At 35.8% G+C, this 20,393-nt stretch overlaps 1 protein-coding gene across 1 annotated transcript in view; it reads right to left on the bottom strand.

The window, feature by feature from the left end:
- LOC113080126 (glutamate receptor-interacting protein 2-like) overlaps positions 1 to 13,547 on the bottom strand; it is a 35,938-nt gene extending 22,391 nt beyond the window's left edge. The window contains 3 exon segments of the mRNA XM_026252350.1: positions 86 to 221; positions 7,867 to 7,944; positions 13,385 to 13,547. Of these exon segments, the coding sequence (XP_026108135.1) occupies positions 86 to 221; positions 7,867 to 7,944; positions 13,385 to 13,547 (377 nt within the window).
- Positions 13,548 to 20,393: the final 6,846 nt, after the last annotated feature.

Raw genomic sequence — 20,393 nt, 5'->3', positions numbered from 1 at the left:
GAAAAAAAACGCAGTAATCTCTCAGAGATCTCTCTCAACAATCTCTCAAACCTTGTTCAGATTTGCCAAGATAAGATGTTCTCACCGGATCGCGAGACCTCCTGGTCTTAGGTTCGACACTCTTGGCTTGCCGTCCTTGTCACAACCTCCGGAGATCGTGAGGCCGAGACTGGTGCCCTCTTTTTTAATCAGTTCCACTGTCGTCACACCTCTCTGCTCATCTGTGCATACACAAACACACACAATAACCACACAGCCTTCACAGCAGGTAACTCACCCGTGGGTCCCCGGGGAGCTGGTGTAGCCATGCATTGTGACATGAAAGTCAGATTAATTTAACCATTTCATGAAGGGCAGATGGTAGTATTGCAGTCTGGCAGAATAACTGGCTGCGTGTAATAAATATAACTACACATTATGGAAGCAAACCATGTCCAAAGAATTGTAAAAAATAATCATAATAATTCATTATTAATAAATAAATGACTTATTACTGATGTGTTTTGATGTTGTTGTTTTTTTATATATAAATAAAAAGAATAAAGCAGGTAAATTTAACTAAACTTTTCACATAAGACACTTAAAAGTGACCTAAAAGAGCTTCAGTTACATTCATTTAATTTAAAAGTTTGGGGTCAAATATTTTTAAATGTGGTCTCTTCTGCTCACCAAGGCTGCATTTATATGATCAAGAATATAGTAAGAATATAAATATTGTGAAATATTATTACAATTAAAAATTATTTGTATGTTGAACTGTAATTTATTCCTGTGATGCAAAGATGCATTTTCAGCATCATTCCTCCAGTCTTCAGTGTCACATGATCTTCAGAAATCATTCTAATATACTGATTTGCTGCTCAAGAAATGTTTCTTAATATTATCAATGTTTTTACATTACACTGTAAAAAAATAGAACGGGCTATTTACTCAACAAATTATGGTAACAATATTACACATAATATTTTTGAGTAGTTTTTCCAGGCTTGATTTTTTAATGGAATCTACCGGAATAAATCATGTGAAATCCCTTAAATTAATTAATCTATGACACAATGAATTTAATATAATTAGTGAAATATGATCATTTATTTTGAGTTGATTCTCAAAAGTCTGTGATTTTGTATTTGACTGAGATTTTTTGTACATTTAAAAGACTGTCTTTTTTATCATTTTTCATAGAATTATTTTGTAACAATGTAAAGGTATTTACTGTCACTTTTGATAAATTTAACATCCTTTCTGAATAAAATTATTAATGTCTTTACATAATTTAAGAAAAATAGAAATACAAAAATATTTAGCATTCCAAAATTCACACTCTTGACATTTCTGAGCACCCCATTAAAGAGAAGATATTTTGTATGTAGAATCGAATTACTCTAATATTTATGACAGAATAAAAATAAACTGCTCAAAATTTTATGAAAACTATGTTTTTAATGCGAAGAAATAGTGTAATGGTTACTAAGTTTAATGGTTTAAAATTATTTACTATTTACATAAATGTAAAATCTCTCTCTTTGATTCATTATGCATTATTTGTTCAATTGTATTATTATTATAAAACAAAACGTACTTTTTTATATTTAGATTTTTTTGTCACAAACAACAAATATTCAATTAAAGAAAACAGAATTACAAATACTTTGTATTCTATAAATTTCCACTCATAACGGTTATGAGGACACCATTAAGGAGAATATTCTACTCAGTTTGACCAAACAAAGATAAACCATATGTGAGGCTCTTCTGATGCAGCCACTGCAATCCAAAGTGTGTGCTCATCTCTGCTGTTAAATCTCTACAGCTTCTGATAGTGAGTGTCAGTCTGGTAAATCAGTAGAGACTAATTAACTGACCTGATTCTTCACAAGCCCAACAGATAAAAAGAAAAGAACAGAGAGAACGACTGAGGGTTTACAGCAGCGGTCCGAAGAAATCAAATATCAGCAACTGTATGTGTGCTGAGACTCACAGAGCTGCTTAATAAAGAGACTCGATCTAGAGCAAAACATGTCTGATACAGTGGCGGCTCCAGGCAATTTTGATTGGGGGGGGCAATGGGGGGTCCTGGTCATTTCAAGGGGGGGTCTCATGAAAACCAACAAAAAATACAGTGGACTGCATATTACTCCATCGAAAATACATTTTGGTCCAAAAATAGCAAAAACTATGACTTTATTCAGCATTGTCTTCTCTTCCGTGTCTGTTGTGTGAGATTTCAAAACACTGAAGTGTAGGGATATCCGGTTCACGAACGAATCATTTGATGTGACTGGATCTTCTTGAACCAGTTCACCAAATCAAACTGAATCATTTGAAATGGTTTGCGTCTCCAATAAGCATTAATCCACAAATGACTTAAGCGGTTAACTTTTTTAACGTGGCTGAACCGAGTTAAACATAAATTGTAACCATTAATCTCCAAATACAGCATCCCTGGGAAGCCCAAACAAAGATGATTGGACTCCAAGATGAAAATAACAGCGTTTCAACGGCATGGCAAAAACAAACGCAGCTCTTCCTTCTTCTCCGTCGGAGCGCAACAAGACCACGCCCCCCTTTTTGTGAATTCATGTGGGCGGAGGTTAGTCAAAAAACTGTTTTAGTGATGTCATTACTGCAGGAACTAGAGGGATGTAGTCCAAACGGGTCGTTTTTGTAGGCGAATTCTGTTAAATAAAATATCTCGCTTGGAATTGAACTTTGAGCTTTAGAATTTTACAGATATAATTTATACTCTAACAAGAACATTACACACTAACTAAAGTTTAAAACATGGGATCACGAAGAAGGGGACCTTTAAGGGGCAAAGGAGCAGGTGCTCAAGTGAATCAGTTCTTTTGGACAATTAGATCAAATAAACCAGTTGAAAAAAAAAACGGTTCACCGGTTCTTTTGCGCTCGATGTAATGTCATTGGCGATGACTGCCCTTCATTCAAGCCTTCGGTTTACCTGCACTTATATCACTAGCAAAGAATCTGCTTCACGCTGAATCACACATGCGCATTATCATCATCTCCTCAGTTCTCGAATCGGACGCGTCTGACAGAAACGGTTCTCGGTTCAGTGTACGAATAAATGTCGAATTAATTATTATTTATAATTGTTCTGCGTAGTTTGAAGAGAAACATTTTTTAATCTTTATCCTGGATATATATATATATATATATATATATATATATATATATATATATATATATATTTTTTTTTTTTTTTTTTTTTTTTTTTTTAATCAGGAAGAGGATGGGGGACAAATGGGGGGTCAAAAAGTTTTTTTTTTTTTGCAGGGTCTTGAGACCCATAGACATATAAATACCAAGACACCTCATTGAGAGACCCCAGGGCCCTCATTTATCAATGGTGCGTACGGACAGATTTGTGCGTAGTGAGTGCGTAAGAACAATTTCACGCAAAGTGTGGGATTCACCAAGTTGTACTTATACATAGAAATGTGTGTAAATATAAGCACACCTCTGAGCATGCTTACGCAGATAATCTGGTGGTAGAATAGCGACACTACACATAAAAAGCATTTAAGAGTATCACAGTAAGCATTAAGCAATCCACATATGTCCTGTGTTTCCTTTAAAACACTCAATTTATAGTTTGTCTAGTTTTAAACACGATGCTTAATTGGTGTCAAACCCTATAAAAGACAGATGTGAAATATATTTTTCTCAGTGCAATGGCTTATCCTGCGTTATTGGAAGACTTGGCAAACAATGCGCTCCTTGGATATTTAGCTACTGTCACATTTCAGCGTGAGGTTGGAGACATATGTGGTATATCCCAGCCATCAGTGAGTAGGATCATGCCGGCAATGTTGGATGCAATTATTTCCTTGGCCCCAACCTACATCCAGTTCCCTTATCGAAATCCTCAACAAGCCGCAATAAAAAGTGACTTTCATGCCATTGCTAGATTCCCAAACATAATTGGAGCTATAGACTGCACCCACATCGCCATAAAAGCACGTGCAAATAATTTGTGATGCAAATTTGTTGTTATTAAACGTCGTTGCGCAGTGGCCTGGAGGAACACACGACTCGTTCGTTCTGCAGAATAGCTCTGTGGGTGTGCGTCACCAAGAAGGCGCTGTTGAGGATGGCTGGCTCATTGGTGAATTTAAGGCTACAACATGTTTAAAATGCTATTGTAGGGCTATGTACAATTACTTAAAACTATTTCATCATTAGGTGATCAAGGTTACCCACTAAAGCCATGGCTAATGACCCCCCAAACCAACCCAGGAACAGGCGTACAACCGTGCCCATGCGCGCTCAAGGAGCACAGTTGAGCGCATAATAGGCCTGCTGAAAGGACGATGTCTGTGTCTGTCAAGCACGGGAGGGACACTGCAGTATCAGCCAGAAAAAGCATGCAAAACCATCATGGCTTGCAGTGTGCTACACAACTTGGCCATCAGACAGGGCATCCCTCTGCAGGAACCCCCAAGACCAGACGGCCCTATGCCCGATGCAGTGCCCCTGCCACCTCCTAATGCTGCTGGCATTCAGACAAGACAGAGGATCATACAGACATTTTAGGTAAGTCTGGCCATTGGTCGAGTGCAGAAACATTACAGTGATTTCATTTTGTGTTTTGCAGCTTCGTGGAAACAAATAACTGAAAATCACATAAGTCAGCAGTTTATGGTTCATTAGCAATTGTATTTGCGCAAGAGGCAATCTGTTTCAGAGACTCGTTGATCTGAATCAATACATTCGTTATGTTGCTCAGTTGATCCTTTAGGTCATTAATGGATTTTGTTGTTTCCTCTTGATTTTGTAGCACCGCCTCACTCAGCACTCTTGGCGCTCGACGCATGGGAGGGGCAATGGATGGGCCTGGCTCCTCAAGCACAACGGGTGTCGCTATTAAGGAAACACATGTTCACATTAATTTAATTGAGTTTATCCTATGAATGATTTCATTAAAAGTTTACAAATTGAAATGTATGCAAACACAATATCCTATTCCAGTTGGATTATTTTACCTTCACTTTGGGTGTTAGATGGCCCGGTTTGTTCTGTCGCAAGAGCATCAGTGTCACCGTCCTTAGTAATCCCGGACAGTCTCCGATGATGCAGGCTATGCAGTTGTCCAATGGGGAAAGTTCCGTTGTTGTCTGTCCTCCTCCAGTTGCGGACATTTCTCGTCTGTGTGCTGTGACATGTTTTTTAGCCAAAACTTTAATATGAAACCGTTTTTTTTATTTCTGGGACAGTTCTCTCCTCAGACCCAACGGAATTAACTGCATTGGTGACATTCTCCCATGCAGCATTTTTTCTTTTATTTGTAATTCCTCCTGCAGTTAATGAACTAAACAATATCTGTTGGTTGGATTCAACTTCATTTACAAGTATCTCTAATTCTGTGTTTGTGAAGTTCCTCTTCATTGCTCTCTTTGCCATTATTGCAGTGAGGAAAAAACACAATCACGTAATTTTTAAAGGGAAGTGTTGTCACCATATATGGTTAATTGGAGGCGTTTCCGAATGCTAATGATCATGAATGTGAACCAGCATGGTACTTACGCACATGTGGTATTTATCAACAATGATTGCTTACTCATGTGCGTAAGAACTGCGTGCGCACGTTTGATAAATGCGGATTTTCTTGTAGCTACTTAGGCACATTCTAAATTTCATTCGTTGGACAAAATATAGAACATTTTCTATGCACTGATGAGGAGCCCAAATTCAGACCCAGAACAATAAAACCCACAGAAGAGGTGGGAGTTCAATGGAGGAATCTTTATATTAGCAAACTGCAGTGAGAGGAAGAGTAGATATAAGTCATGATCTGCAAGATTAACCACAATCTGATGTGATCCGACCACCTCAGAGAAAACCAGTGTTGAGCTGCTGCAAGAGCTTTTGAAGCATCCTGGTCAAAGAGTTCTCCTGTGTTCGGAGCGGGATCGCCAATCATTTTAGTCAGTTCGGAGTTAGGAGCAGGATCGCGAATCATTTGAGTCAGTTCAGGAGTTCGGAGCGGGATCACGAATCATTTGAGTCAGTTCGGGATTTCGGAGCGGGTTTGCGAATCATTTGAGTCAGTTTGGGAGTTCAAAGCGGGTTCGCGAATCATTTGAGTCAGTTTGGGAGTTCGGAGAGTGAATCATTTGAGTCAGTTCGGAAGTTCGTAGCTGGTTCGCGAATCATTTGAGTCAGTTTGGAAGTTTGGAGCAAGTTGGCGAATCATTTTAGTCAGTTTGTGGTTCGCGAATCAAAAGTTCGGGAGTTCGTAGCGGGTTCGCGAATCATTTGAGTCAGTTCGGGAGTTCGTAGCGGATTCACGAATCATTTGAGTCAGTTCTTTAGTTCAAAGTGGGTTCGCGAATCATTTTAGTCAGTTCGGAGTTCGAGCATGAATCATTTGAGTCAGTTCAGGAGTTCGTAGCGGATTCGCGAATCATTTGAGTCAGTTCTGGAGTTCAAAGTGGGTTCGCAAATCATTTTAGTCAGTTCGGAGTTCGAGCATGAATCATTTGAGTCAGTTCGGGAGTTTCGGAGCGCGAATCATTTGAGTCCGTTCAGGAGTTCGGAGCGGGTTCGCGAATCATTTGAGTCAGTTTGGGAGTTCGGAGGGTGAATCATTTTAATCAGCTCGGGAGCTCGGAGAGGGATCGCGAATTATTTGAGTCAGTTTTTATATACATATAAATATGTGTGTGTGTGTATGTGTGTGTGTGTGTGTGTGTGTGTGTGTGTGTGTGTGTGTGTGTATATATATATATATATATATATATATATATATATATATATATATATATATATATATATATATATATATATATATATATATATATATATATATATATCACACATATACATATGTATATGCATGTATGTATGTTTCTCGAAATTGATTCTGAATAATTCAGATTGCTTTCATTTACTTATTTCAAAATGTTCTGTGTTATGTTGTCCATTGTTGATAGTTTTCATACTTAAGCTGTGAAAGGAACATTTTAAGGGCTCAACACAATAGCGTTTATGATGCAGAAGCCACTTTAGTTTTTGATTATGAATATATTATTCAGGTGTTTTGTTATTTATTTCAGAAATCTTTGTGATATACAATATTCAGTTTGTGCCGGTCTGACTTAATCAAAATAGTTTTTAAAAATTACTTTCTGTTTTTCTTTGTGTTTGCATAGACCATAACGCATAAAAGCGCATTAATGGGAACATTAAAGAAAATTGTTTTAAAAAGTAACTAAAAAGTTACTTTTAACAGTAATGCATTACTTTTTGGTGTAAGTAATCAACAAAGTAATTGAGTTACTTTTTGAATTAAGTAACTAGTAACTGTAACTAGTTACTATTTCGTAGTAACTAGCACAAAACTGATGTTAACACATATGAATGTTTGAGTGTGAGTATGTGAGGTTTACCCTGCACAACAAAAAAGTATAGTTATGTTTATCACATACCAGAATATGAGATGGTCCCCTCAAAAAACTTTATATTAATCAAAATTAATAATCATTATAACAACATCACAATGAGTTTATCATGATATTGCAGCTGGACTCACTCTGAGATCCTGTGTTTTTCATTTCTACGCTATTTACATCATGTAGTTTTTGTGTAAAATCGAACTGAATCGTTTTAAACGGTTCGCGTCATCCACAAATGACTTAAGCTGTTAACTTTTTTAATGTGGCTGACACTTCCTCTAGGCAATGCTCAATTTCTCCAAATCTGTCTCTATGATGAAACAAGTTCATCTACATCTTGAATGGCCTGAAGGAGTGGAAATGTTCGGCAAATGTTCATTTTTGGGTGAACTGTTTCTTGAACAGCAGTTATCTGCAGGTTTCAGTTCTTCTGGTTCGCATGCCAACTTACCAGCAATGCTACTCCTCTTGTTGAGCCCACTGCTGTCACTTGCAGCATCTTTGTTTCCCTTTGTGTATGGGACATCATCTGAAACATGAAATGATCAAATAAATTATGATAATGAGTTACAAAGTTACAAAAATAATATGACTTGGATTGTTTGCGTTTGACAACATTTAGAATTATAAATAAATAAATAAATAACAACATCTAATTCAGGTATGCAACACACACTTTTTATGATCTAACATTGAAAAAATACTTAGGCCTAGATTTAAGATATGTATTTGAATTTTACATCAAAACTGCCATCCATTTGGATTACACAATTTTAACATAAGCAAATGTAATTTGATGCATATTTGTCAATCATACAGAAATGAAACGGGTAAGAATTCTGTGATAGTGCTAATAAACTAATTATGTTAGTTTATTTATATGAACCTGGTTAGTACATAACTATCATCAATAAATCCTTTTTTTTTCTTCAATCTCACACATTTTAACTAACTGAATATTACTTGTTCCACAGCTAACCATATTTTCCCCAGGTTCATATATTTTAACTGAATAAATTTAATTGTTTTAAAAATGAATAGATTTATGCTAAATCTCAGCTATTCGAATTGAATGCATTATGAAAATATTATTTAAATAAAGTCAATGCATAAAATGTAAATACACTTTGAGTGCATAATCTTACCCGTTTCATTTATGTATGACTGACAAATGTGCATCACATTACGTTTATTAGTGTGTGTAAAAACTGTGCAATCCAAATGGATGAACATTTTATATGCAATAAAACAATTATGTAACAGGAATTGATTCACTCCAAAAACCAAAACAAAAAAATGAGGACTAAATGTAAGTCATCGCCACTGTTATTGTTAAATATTCAACTTCATTTGGAAAGATAAATTATGGAAGTAAAGGCTGCTAATACGGTTTCTCTTTAAGCTGCTTTGGAGCGACCTAAAATGATGTTGAGAGCTCAAGGCTTTTCACTTGGTGGTTTTAAATTAACATCCTTTCAGTTTCCAGTCCAGCTAAAAGTACACAATCTGTAACCAGTAAAGTACACAATCTGCCTGATGTGTCTGATAATATATGTCTCAACTGTTCTCTTCATTGTTTGTTAACCCTATAGAAATTATAAATCTTGGACTGTTCACTACTGTTCAAAAGTTTGGGATTTTACTTTTTAATGTTTTGAAAGAAGTTTGCATCTATTTGATTGAATATATGTAAACACAGTAATATTGTGAAATATTATTACAATTTAAAATGACTATTTTCTGTGTGAATATATTTATTCCCTGTGATGAAAAGCTGAATTTTCATCATCATTACTCCTGTCTTCAGTGTCACATGATCCTTCAGAAATCATTCTAGTATACTGATTTGCTGTTCAAGAAACATTTATTATTATTATTATCAATGTTTAAAACAGTTGTGCAGGATGTGTTTATTTTACAGGATTTTCTGATGAATAGAAAGTTCACTAGAACAGCTTTTATTTGAAAAAGAAATATTTTGTAACATTATAAATGTATTTACTGACAGTCACCCTTGCTGAATAAAAATGTCTTTTTTATTTTACATAAAATATTACTGACCTCAAGCTGAAAATAATAAGAACTTGATGTAGAGGCAATTTGTGTGTTTCTCAACAAAGGTCAACCATCCTAAAGTGTTAGTCCCTCCAGAGTGTCAACAACCCATAAATCTCCTTTTGGTCAAAAGACTGAACAAATAAACCAACTTCACCCAAACTGTTTCTTTAATAGGTCAAAACATCACACTACTGCTTTAACACTCAACAAACAGCCCATCTATGAGTATTCAGTAATTGTTACATAATTATTATGTAACTCTCACACACAGCAGCTTTTCTGAAAGTCACAACAGAGTAAAACTGTCACTATAGGTCATGATAACTCCTTTTCCAAGTCTATTAAAACTCTGAAACTAATTTGGAGCACAGCACTCCGACAGCTCTAGTTGTGTTGACACAAATCCTGATGTAGGTTAAACGGATGATGTTCTAACAATGCAAATGGAAGCTCAGGGCCTATTTTCAGACCTGGGCTTTTATTTATAGAGGCCACAGTGGCTCCAGTTGTCATGCCTCGCTCAGCTCTCAACTGGCTTTTCCATTTACCAGCAGGACTGGAGCTAAAAAACACATGGCCCTTGACAAAATGTTCTTTCCCCTGGCCCAATAGGTAGACAGTTTCATAGACGAACAGAGTGGACCCTATTAGTCACAGGGCCCGGGTCGACACATTAGAAATTAATACATTTAATTGATACTTTTTTCCACCAAGGACACATTATATCAACCCAAAGTGACAGTAAAGATGTTTAAAATGCTACAAAATATTTATATTTCAAATAAATGCAGATCATTTGAACTTTCTAATATCAATGAATCTTGAAAAAAGTGTACAAGTTTCCCCTGAAATATGAAGCATCACAAATGTTTTCAACATGGATAATAAGAAGAAATGTTTCCAGAGCAGAATGATTTCTGAAGGATCATGTGACACTGAAGAGTAATGATGATAAAAAAAATTCAGCTTTGATCACAGGAATGAATTACATTTCTGTACTTATTTAAAATTTACACATCTGTTATTTTAAATTGTAATAATATTTCATAATATAAATATTTTTTCTGTATTTTTGATCGGTAAAATGCATCATTGGTGAGCAGAAGAGACTATTTTAAAGACACTAAAAAATCTTGCCAACCCTAACATAATGCATATTACAGAAAAAGTGAAAAAGAAAGAACCGAATATGTAAAAATGATCAACATGACTCACCACTGTTGTTGCGACCCTCTCTCCTCAAACCACACAGCATCATGGGAATATCACAATTCCATTCTGCCTCACATCAGTTTAGGAACTAGCTAAATAGACCAAACCGTTTGTTAAAGTACACATCTTAACCTTTCCAGTTAAGCTACATTATATGTGTAACCTCATGCAATATAGATGAATCCATTCAGCGAGCTCGGCTGGTTTTATCTATAGCTGATCCTGTTGCACAGATGATGTTCAATCCATACTGGCAGACTACACAAATCATATAGAATTCCAGGTTTTTACATTAATTCATGCAGATTACATATAATGTCAGAGTGTGATGCATGAATGAGCGACTGAAAAAGTGTTGCATAGCTGGAACTAGACAATTCCTGAGACATTCCAGTGTCACTCCAGTTTGATCTTTCCAAAAAGCATAACGTGGACTCCTCCGCACATGCAACTAGTCTCCAGTCAGTCATCCATAAAACACGTGTGATCCGCTCGCACAGATTCAGTCCTGAGTCGAAGCAGATGGTAGTTTATCCAGCGATGACAGTGCTGCAGTATGGGAATGTATCTTAACGCTCCAGTGCTTCACCGAGATCAGACCCGGACAGAACACACACTCACTCCTTCTCTCCTCTCCTCCCTCCTTTCTGCAACTCCTCCCTCACTTCTTGAGCTTCTCGTCATTCACATGCACTCTTCCTTCCTGCACTGGCCTATTAATCATCTTCGTTCACAGTCTTGCACTCTGTGCCTGAGAGTATATTCCTACTGGCAAGCAAATGTAGATGTATATATTAAACACACAGCCAAACCCCTCACTACTCTCTCAGCCCCCTCACACACGGACACTTCCTCCTCCCTGTCTGTCTCCCTCTCACATGCCCCGTTTCCCTTCATTTGGCAGCTGAGCATTTAGTGTGAAACAGCCTTTGCAAAATTGTACCATGGTTCATGTATTTAAAGAATCCAAAAAAAATCAGCATGTTAGAATTATTTTGAAAGACTATGTGACAGTGAAGACTGGAATGATGCTGAATAAATAATAAATTCAGCTTTGCATCACAGAAATAAATTACATATTAAAGTATATTAAAATAGAAACATTTATTTCAAATTGCAATAATATTTTCCAAATTTTAAATTTTTACTGTCTTTTTAATCAAATAAACGCAGCTTTGGTAAGCAGAAGAGACATTTTACAGCCAAGTAATCATCTAGTGTGAAACAGCTCTGGTAAATGTAGTTTCATTACCATCAAATCACAGTCATCAGAAATAAAAACAAAATGATGCACCAGATGGTAATAGCATGGTACTGATCTATAATATATAATAAATAGAACATAGATGCATAGCATATTAATATATGACTTATCTACTGTACTATATTATTTATAGTATTTCATCTAAAAGTATGGTGACACCATGGTACATTAATTTTAGTGCTATGATATAGATCAAAGTATTATCTGATACCATCACAACATCAAGGTATTTTTATTACAATGCTAGTACCATGGTTTGCAAACATATAATATTGATGTGAATATTATGACTTCCTACGCAACTATCTGGAATGCTTGATTCTGATTGGACAAAGGTGGCATTCACGTGAAATAGTTTAATATAACTTATAATTGAATGTTGTCACATATGTGTTCTCTTTCTTATTACATAATAAAATAATCAATATTTCATAAACATTTTCAACTTTGCTACCACAAAATAAAGGATAAAAGATCTTGTTCCTCCTTGTCAGATTTTAATTTAGAGAAAATGACAGAACATTATCCCTTACATAAACAGCAATTTGTGCATTTTAAAATCAGATATATGCATCTATTTCTTATGTTGTAATCTTGTTAAAACTGGCTTTTAATACACTTTATCGCCTTAATGTACCACACATTCTTCTTTAGTATACTGTAACAGCCCAGCAACAGATGACACAAAACTCATAATTTACAGTCAAAACACAGTTTAATAGCTGCAAAGATGCATTTTCAGCATCATTACTCCAGTCTTTAGTGTCACATGATACTTCAGAAATCCTTTTAATGTGAGAAGATAATATAATAATTGTTTTGCTAAGAAATAGGCTGAAATATTACTAAAATATTAAAAGAGAAAGCTGGCCTTTTAAATTATAATAATATTTCACAATAATACTGTTTTTACTGTATTTTGCAGTATAAATGTACTGTATACTCGGTGAGCATAAGAGACTAAAGACATTTCAAAATATTAAGATTTTGACTGGTAGTTTACATTTCAGTTTATAAGCACATATCATGATAGTACTACGTCTAACCAGCGTGAATTTATTTTTAAGAAATATATCTCTTTTTTAAGTGTTAAATTATTAATAAAAATTCTAATTAACTGATAATATGTAATTTAATGCATTTACATTAATAAATACTGAGTGGGTTCACTGTTCAGGACTGCAGATTATTTGAAGTCTTTGAAACTATACAGCCCCCATGTGGCTGAACACTTGTTTTTCAGGTCACTTTAGCTGATATCTCATAGGATAACAGATCTTGCATTCATTTCTCAGACACTCAGTCAAGAAAAAAAAAAGAAAAAAACATAAAAAAAAAAAATTACACACATACCTTCAGTATGACTGTTCATGAGGTACACCAAACTTCACCACACACTCACACCTTATGCACATTCTCTTATACTGTATCTTACCTTTAACCCTTCCTCTGATAACTCCAATCCGACATTGTAAAGAAAACGAGAACATCTTCCTCTTCCCTTTGACTCCTCCAACCAGTTCTTTCTTCATGGTCACCCATGCAGGGACCCCGTCTGGGAGTACTTTAGGATTTTAAGAACAACTAACTTGCCACATGGCTCCTCTTTCCTTCTCCTCTGGCCCGTACCACACGGATCTTTAGCCTAGTCTTGCTTTGGGTGTCTTTCTTTCTTATCTTCCTCCTCTACCCTTTCTTTTCATCCTGGAAGAGCTCTTTGTTCATTCTCTGTGGGAAATCCTGTCTTCTTACTCAGATATGAAGGTTTTGAAGAAACACAGCTGATCTCATTTCATCTTCCTCAATGTAATGTAATGAAAATCTGGGTATGACTTACTAATAAATCCAGTTAAATATAGTGGGTAGAGCTGATAACACGATGGGGTGCAAGTGTGTGCATTGGACCGCAAGTGTGACTGCCAGAACCACAGGAGAGACACCACACTAACAATAAAGTACCAAAACTATGACAGAACCATATTTTCATGTGGATGTCTAAATACCATAGTACTGTATGTATGTTAATCAAACAATGGAGAGGGGACTATAGGAGCTAGTTGTCACAATTAGCCAAATGATGATAAACATGTTCACAATTGTGACAATTTATAGCATGTCGTGAAAAATAATCCAAAGAATGCAAATATGTCCAAAACGTTTCTTTTCAAGGATATATAAACATGTGAAATCCTGAATACAGAAAATGTCTCATAAGCATAGTTTGCAGAAGTTTCTCTGTGAAACACAAATACAAGGTTTTCCTATTCATATATATATATATGCATGTCCCTCTAGCAACTTTGTATGAAACCCACACTCAACTAAACTGAAATTGCTATTTGCTCTTGTGAAAGTCGCTCATATACAATGCATTTTTATATACAATGCTATGGAGGGATTTTTGGGTCAAATTATAAACTAAAAGTCTAAAACTAAAAGTCTTAAACCAAAACTAAAAATTTAAATTTGAAACTTAAAGTCCAAGTCGAAAATTTATTTGGTATTTAGGATTGGGCATTTGGTATTTAGGATAGGGCATTTGTATTTAGGATTGGGCATTTTCTATTTAGGGTTGGGCATTTGGTCATTTAGCCATTTAGGATTTAGGATTGGGCATTTGGGGATTTAGGATTGGGAATTTGGTATTTAGGATTGGGCATTTAATCATTTAGCCATTTAGGATTGAGGATTGGGGATTTGGGGATTTAGGATTGGGCATTTGAGGATTGAGGATTGGGGAGTGTATGCAAATTAGGAGGCGTGGCCCAAATACTGGAGGCTGGGTTTGAAATGGCCGGTGCGCAGAGGCACCTTATGGACAGCAGAGGGAGCTTCCAGTCCTAAGGAGCACACTGTAATGAAAGTAATGTAATTGTAATGTAATTCTGTTTCTGTAATGAAACAGAGCGAGTGAGCGGCTTGAGCGAGGACTGTGTGATAACTTCAACTTAATGACAGCTTTGTAACATTTGTGGCCTCAAACACAAAGTCACCAGTGAAATGAGTGCTATTGGTCTGACGACGAGAAAGCAGCAGACAGTGCAGCAGGTAAGATGCTAACATTAGCTACTAGTTATATAAGCTGATATTGCTTACATGCTTTAGTAGGGTATTATTATATTGGGACATGCTGAAAGTGAAAGTGACGTGACATTCAGCCAAGTATGGTGACCCATACTCAGAATTTGTGCTCTGCATTTAACCCATCCGAAGTGTACACACACAGAGCAGTGAACACACACACACACACACACACACTGTGAACACACACCCGGACAAGTGGGCAGCCATTTAAGCTGTTGCGCCTGGGGAGCAGTTGGGGGTTCGATGCCTTGCTCAAGGGCACGTAAGTCATGGTATTGAAGGTGGAGAGAGAACTGTACATGCACTCCCCCCACCCACAATATATATAAGAACTAAGAGAAGAAAATAAACTACAATACTTGAGAATAAAGTGCCAATGTGTCTGAGTGAGTGAAAAAGTCTAGTGGTGTCTATTGATCCAGTTTTTACAGAATGAGCCATAGCATGGCTGTGACCTAGTGAGCACTTCTGGAAACACTGCAGCAAATCTCTGACCCAAAGCTGTGACACCAAGTGGTCCTTCATGTCAAGGTGAAACGTCTGCAAGAATCATGACAAGTCAGTGGGTGGGTTATATATTGTTATAAGAAAAGTTACTGAAACATGGCCTTAACGGTTCAACAGTCCCCTTTGGTCCTGTTTGACTTCAGGTGAGTAACACAACACTGAACTACAGTGTTAGCTGTGATGGTTAAATCTTTCCACACAAGACAATATGTTAGTGACCCAATGGCGCAGACTGCAAGTGACTAGCATAATATCAGCTGGAAGCAGCAAAGTCACCACATAAACACGTTAAGACGATGTCAGAGCATAATATAGCAATATATTGCGGTCCTTTTTACACTGCACAAAAGCCCTGCTGTTACATCGTCACTGCCTTCATGCTGCCTTTACTGTTTCCTAACCTTGATTTTTTTTTTTTTGTATGCATTGCGTTATATATATATACATACATGACATATGACATCAAAGAGAGTAGACGCTCCTTATGCTTTTGAATCGCTCTCGCAGTACTTTAATGTCATAATCTGATCGGTCTTGCAGTGTGCAGCGCCGGTTCAAGTCGAAAAAGCCTAATTTATTTTCTCTCACAATCTTAATAAAATGTAAATAGGCTATATAGCAAAAAAAGAAAAAAAAACATAAACAAGACCATCTAGTGGCAATGTGAAAGGAGTGTATCTACTAATGTCAGAGGGGTTAACCGCAGTTTAAAAAAACAAGGCAGCGTGTCCCAATATAATAATACCCTACTAAAGCATGTAAGCAATATCAGCTTATATAACTAGTAGCTAATGTTAGCATCTTACCTGCTGCACTGTCTGCTGCTTTCTCGTCGTCAGACCAATAGCACTCATTTCACTGGTGACTTTGTGTTTGAGGCCACAAATGTTACAAAGCTGTCATTAAGTTGAAGTTATCACACAGTCCTCGCTCAAGCCGCTCACTCGCTCTGTTTCATTACAGAAACAGAATTACATTACAATTACATTACTTTCATTACAGTGTGCTCCTTAGGACTGGAAGCTCCCTCTGCTGTCCATAAGGTGCCTCTGCGCACCGGCCATTTCAAACCCAGCCTCCAGTATTTGGGCCACGCCTCCTAATTTGCATACACTCCCCAATCCTCAATCCTCAAATGCCCAATCCTAAATCCCCAAATCCCCAATCCTCAATCCTAAATGGCTAAATGATTAAATGCCCAATCCTAAATACCAAATTCCCAATCCTAAATCCCCAAATGCCCAATCCTAAATCCTAAATGGCTAAATGACCAAATGCCCAACCCTAAATAGAAAATACCCAATCCTAAATACAAAATGCCCTATCCTAAATACCAAATGCCCAATCCTAAATACCAAATAAATTTTCGACTTGGACTTTAAGTTTCAAATTTAAATTTTTAGTTTTGGTTTAAGACTTTTAGTTTTAGACTTTTAGTTTATAATTTGACCCAAAAATCCCTCCATACAATGCAGGCCTGTGTAGACTGAGCAATGGCCTATTGTTGACCATGAGTCATTTACCAAATAACAATCACTTGATGATTACTGTCCATACGCGGAAATCCCGGGATATATAGGAATATTTTGAGTCTCGCCCTCCCTTTCCCTCCTTTTGGTCCATTGACTTATCCATTGGATGAAGTGATTATTTTCTCTTTAATTCACACTACACAATTGTATTTTTCAAGGGGTCTCGCTATGCTAGCAATAATATAGTTACATGCTTGATGGCAAGGGTTGTCAGGTTTCACAACAAAATCTGCCCAATTGCTACTCAAAACTAGCCCAGACTATCTGTGTTTCGATGGGGGACCCTTGAGTGTTACAGAAATGTTTTTTATATCAGAAACAGTACTAGTATAGTTAGATGCCACATGTTAGCCTATTTTTAAGCTATGATTCTTCCACGATTCTGAAAGAAAACGTACAAAATATGTATGTAAATATGTAATTTACTTGCATTTCTGACTAAATGTTTTATTACCCAGAAAGCAATTTTGCGTTTAAAATACCATCTAAACAGCCCAGACATCTAGGCAAAAACCAGGCTAACTTTAGGCTGTCAGTGAAAATTTTATAGATGTCTACTCATAGCCCAAGAATAGACTAGTCATCAAATAGACAGCCAATAAAAGCCTATACATAAATACATCTAATAGACAACAAAATGGCAATCCATCTAAACAAATTACATATACACATTTTATAAAAATAATAATAATAATAATAATTCAACAACTTGGACAGCTTAAGACAATACAAAATGTTAAAAATAAATAAGAATTAATCAAAAAATTAATTCTATAAATACCGTACACTTAAATATACATTTTATAATTGATCATCTAAATAATTTGTATTCTTAACCTTTACTATCAATTTGGAAGTTTCAAATTAAATCTTATTGTACTGGTACAGTGACAAGATATTCTATTCAATTAGTTGATGCTCTTTCTGTATCTAACAAGCCATTGTTCAGTCATAAATTCAATATAATAATTAAAATAAATTATGGATTTAGGATGAAAGATGAGAGATCTAGGAGTTTTTTTTTTGTTTGTTTTTTTGTTTTTTTACATTGCTGCCCAGGTTTTTTCAATTTACAACTGCTTTTCCAGATGTTTTAACTTCCTCCTCAGTTTCTCCTATTCTACTGAGTGTGTTAACTGTATTAACTTATATTCACTGTGTTCGCTATCAACTATGAACTACACTAAAATGTAACGGTTCATAAACATTATAACAAATAATATAGATAAATAATAAACACGTCAAAAATAAAGCACAGAAACCTACAAGACCAAGTTCAGAATGTCCCCCCACTTCCAATGTACTAAAAAAAAAAAAAAAAAAAAAAAAAAAAACACCTGAGCTTTCCTCTGCTCTGTATACAAATACAATGATCTCAATCCTCTGGCATATTAGAGACAAGTCCGAAGGGACCGTCTGCAAAGTTCATAACTAAAATGTTACTAATAAAATAGTCAATAACTTCACAGTAACACACTGTAGTGTCACCAAATTCAGTTTACACATCACTGCTCTCCTGCTGGTTATTCTACAATAGTTCTTTCGAAAGTAATTGCTTTTGCACATTTTCTATGATTTTTTTATTATGAAAATTAGTTAATAGATTTACTGTAACACACTGTTTTCTCAAATCCAATTGTGAACTGGTTCAAGAAGATCCGGCTACATCCAATGATTAGTTTGTGGACTGGATATCACTTAACTGCAGTGTTTTGAAATCTCACAACAGACCAGGAAGAGAAGACAATGCTGAATAAAGTCATAGTTTTTGCTATTTTTGGACCAAAATGTATTTTCTAAGCTTCAAAAAAATCTAACTGACCCTCTGATGTCACATGGACTACTTTGATGATATTTTTCTTACCTTTCTGGACATGGACAGTATACCGTACACACAGCTTCAATGGAGGGACTAAGAGCTCTCGGACTAAATCTAAAATATATTAAACTGTGTTCCGAAGATGAACGGAGGTCTCACAGGTTTGGAACGACATGAGGGTGAGTTATTAATGACATCATTTTGATTATTGGGTGAATTAACCCTTTAAGTGTGTGACGGAAAAGTAACGCCTCTTACCATACTGTGATGCCATGTCCAGGTGTTCTAACAATTAATGCTACCTATCAGATAATGCTAAAGTAGGGAAACTTAATTTACTCCTGGTAACAAACGTTGGTTACCGGCGCATGCAACGCTGACCTCATACAGTACATCATTCCCCCGGAATAAAAAAATAATAATTTTTTGGTTTTGTATTTTAATTGTATTAACATGTACAAAATAAATAATTACAAAAAGAAAGAAAGTGATTTATATGTTTTAAATATGGATATTTTTTTGGCCTCCTTTGTTCACCTCCTGCAGCCACATTTTTTTTAATGAATGCACTTTTTATTAAACTTCTAGAGAACTGATGCAGTGGAACACCCACTGAGTTGCATCTTATAGCTCGAAAGATCAAATACAATTTTTTAAATAACTCTGACTGGATTCATCTGAAAGAAGATAGTCATATACACCTGGCTTAATTTTCATTTTTGGGTTAACTTACCCTTTAACTTTTATAAAGAATATGTCTTTTTGGTTTGAGACTTTAGTCTTTGCAATCTAAAGGAAATTTTGAAACTACATCACATTACCCCTTAAAAAAATCATGAAAATCATTCAAAGGCAGTTATTGACAAAACAAGTGTTGTAGTAAAACCAGCATGAGAGCAGCAATGTGTTAACTGAATTTGGAGAAAGTACAGTTTGTTACAGTGGAGTTATTTACTATTTGTAATAATAATGCATGTAATGAGTCTATTTTTCATTTTAAATAATCATATAGCCTACAAATGTAGCAAAAGCAATTATTTTGAAAATAAGCGTTATAGTAAAACCAACAGGAGAGCAGTGATGTGTGAAATGAATCTGGAGAAAGTACAGTGTATTACAGTTGAGTTATTAGCCAGGTTTCCATCCAAAGTTGCAAATTTAACTTATGCTCAAATTTTGTATATCGCACAAAACATTTGCGAACAAGCAGCATTTCCATCCAACAAGTAAAAAAGATAAAACTTGTCACTTCCTGATAAACTGTCACTATACATTACTAAGAAAAGTATGAGAAACTACTGAATATAATCATTTTCCCATATGATAAATTATTGCACCTCAGAATGAGTGGAAATACAAATATATGTGGTCATTGCTTTAGGTCTACGGTGGATGTTGCTGTTTGGGAACGCAGTCGTTTAAAAGTGCTAAGAGGCAATTATACAGAAATACTACAAATTATGACAAACTTTGCTCAGGCATTTCCGAATTATCATATAACA

Source organism: Carassius auratus, unplaced genomic scaffold (assembly GCF_003368295.1).
Source record: "Carassius auratus strain Wakin unplaced genomic scaffold, ASM336829v1 scaf_tig00030267, whole genome shotgun sequence".
In the NCBI taxonomy this organism is placed as follows: domain Eukaryota; kingdom Metazoa; phylum Chordata; class Actinopteri; order Cypriniformes; family Cyprinidae; genus Carassius; species Carassius auratus.
This window is presented reverse-complemented; position numbering and strand designations above follow the sequence as displayed.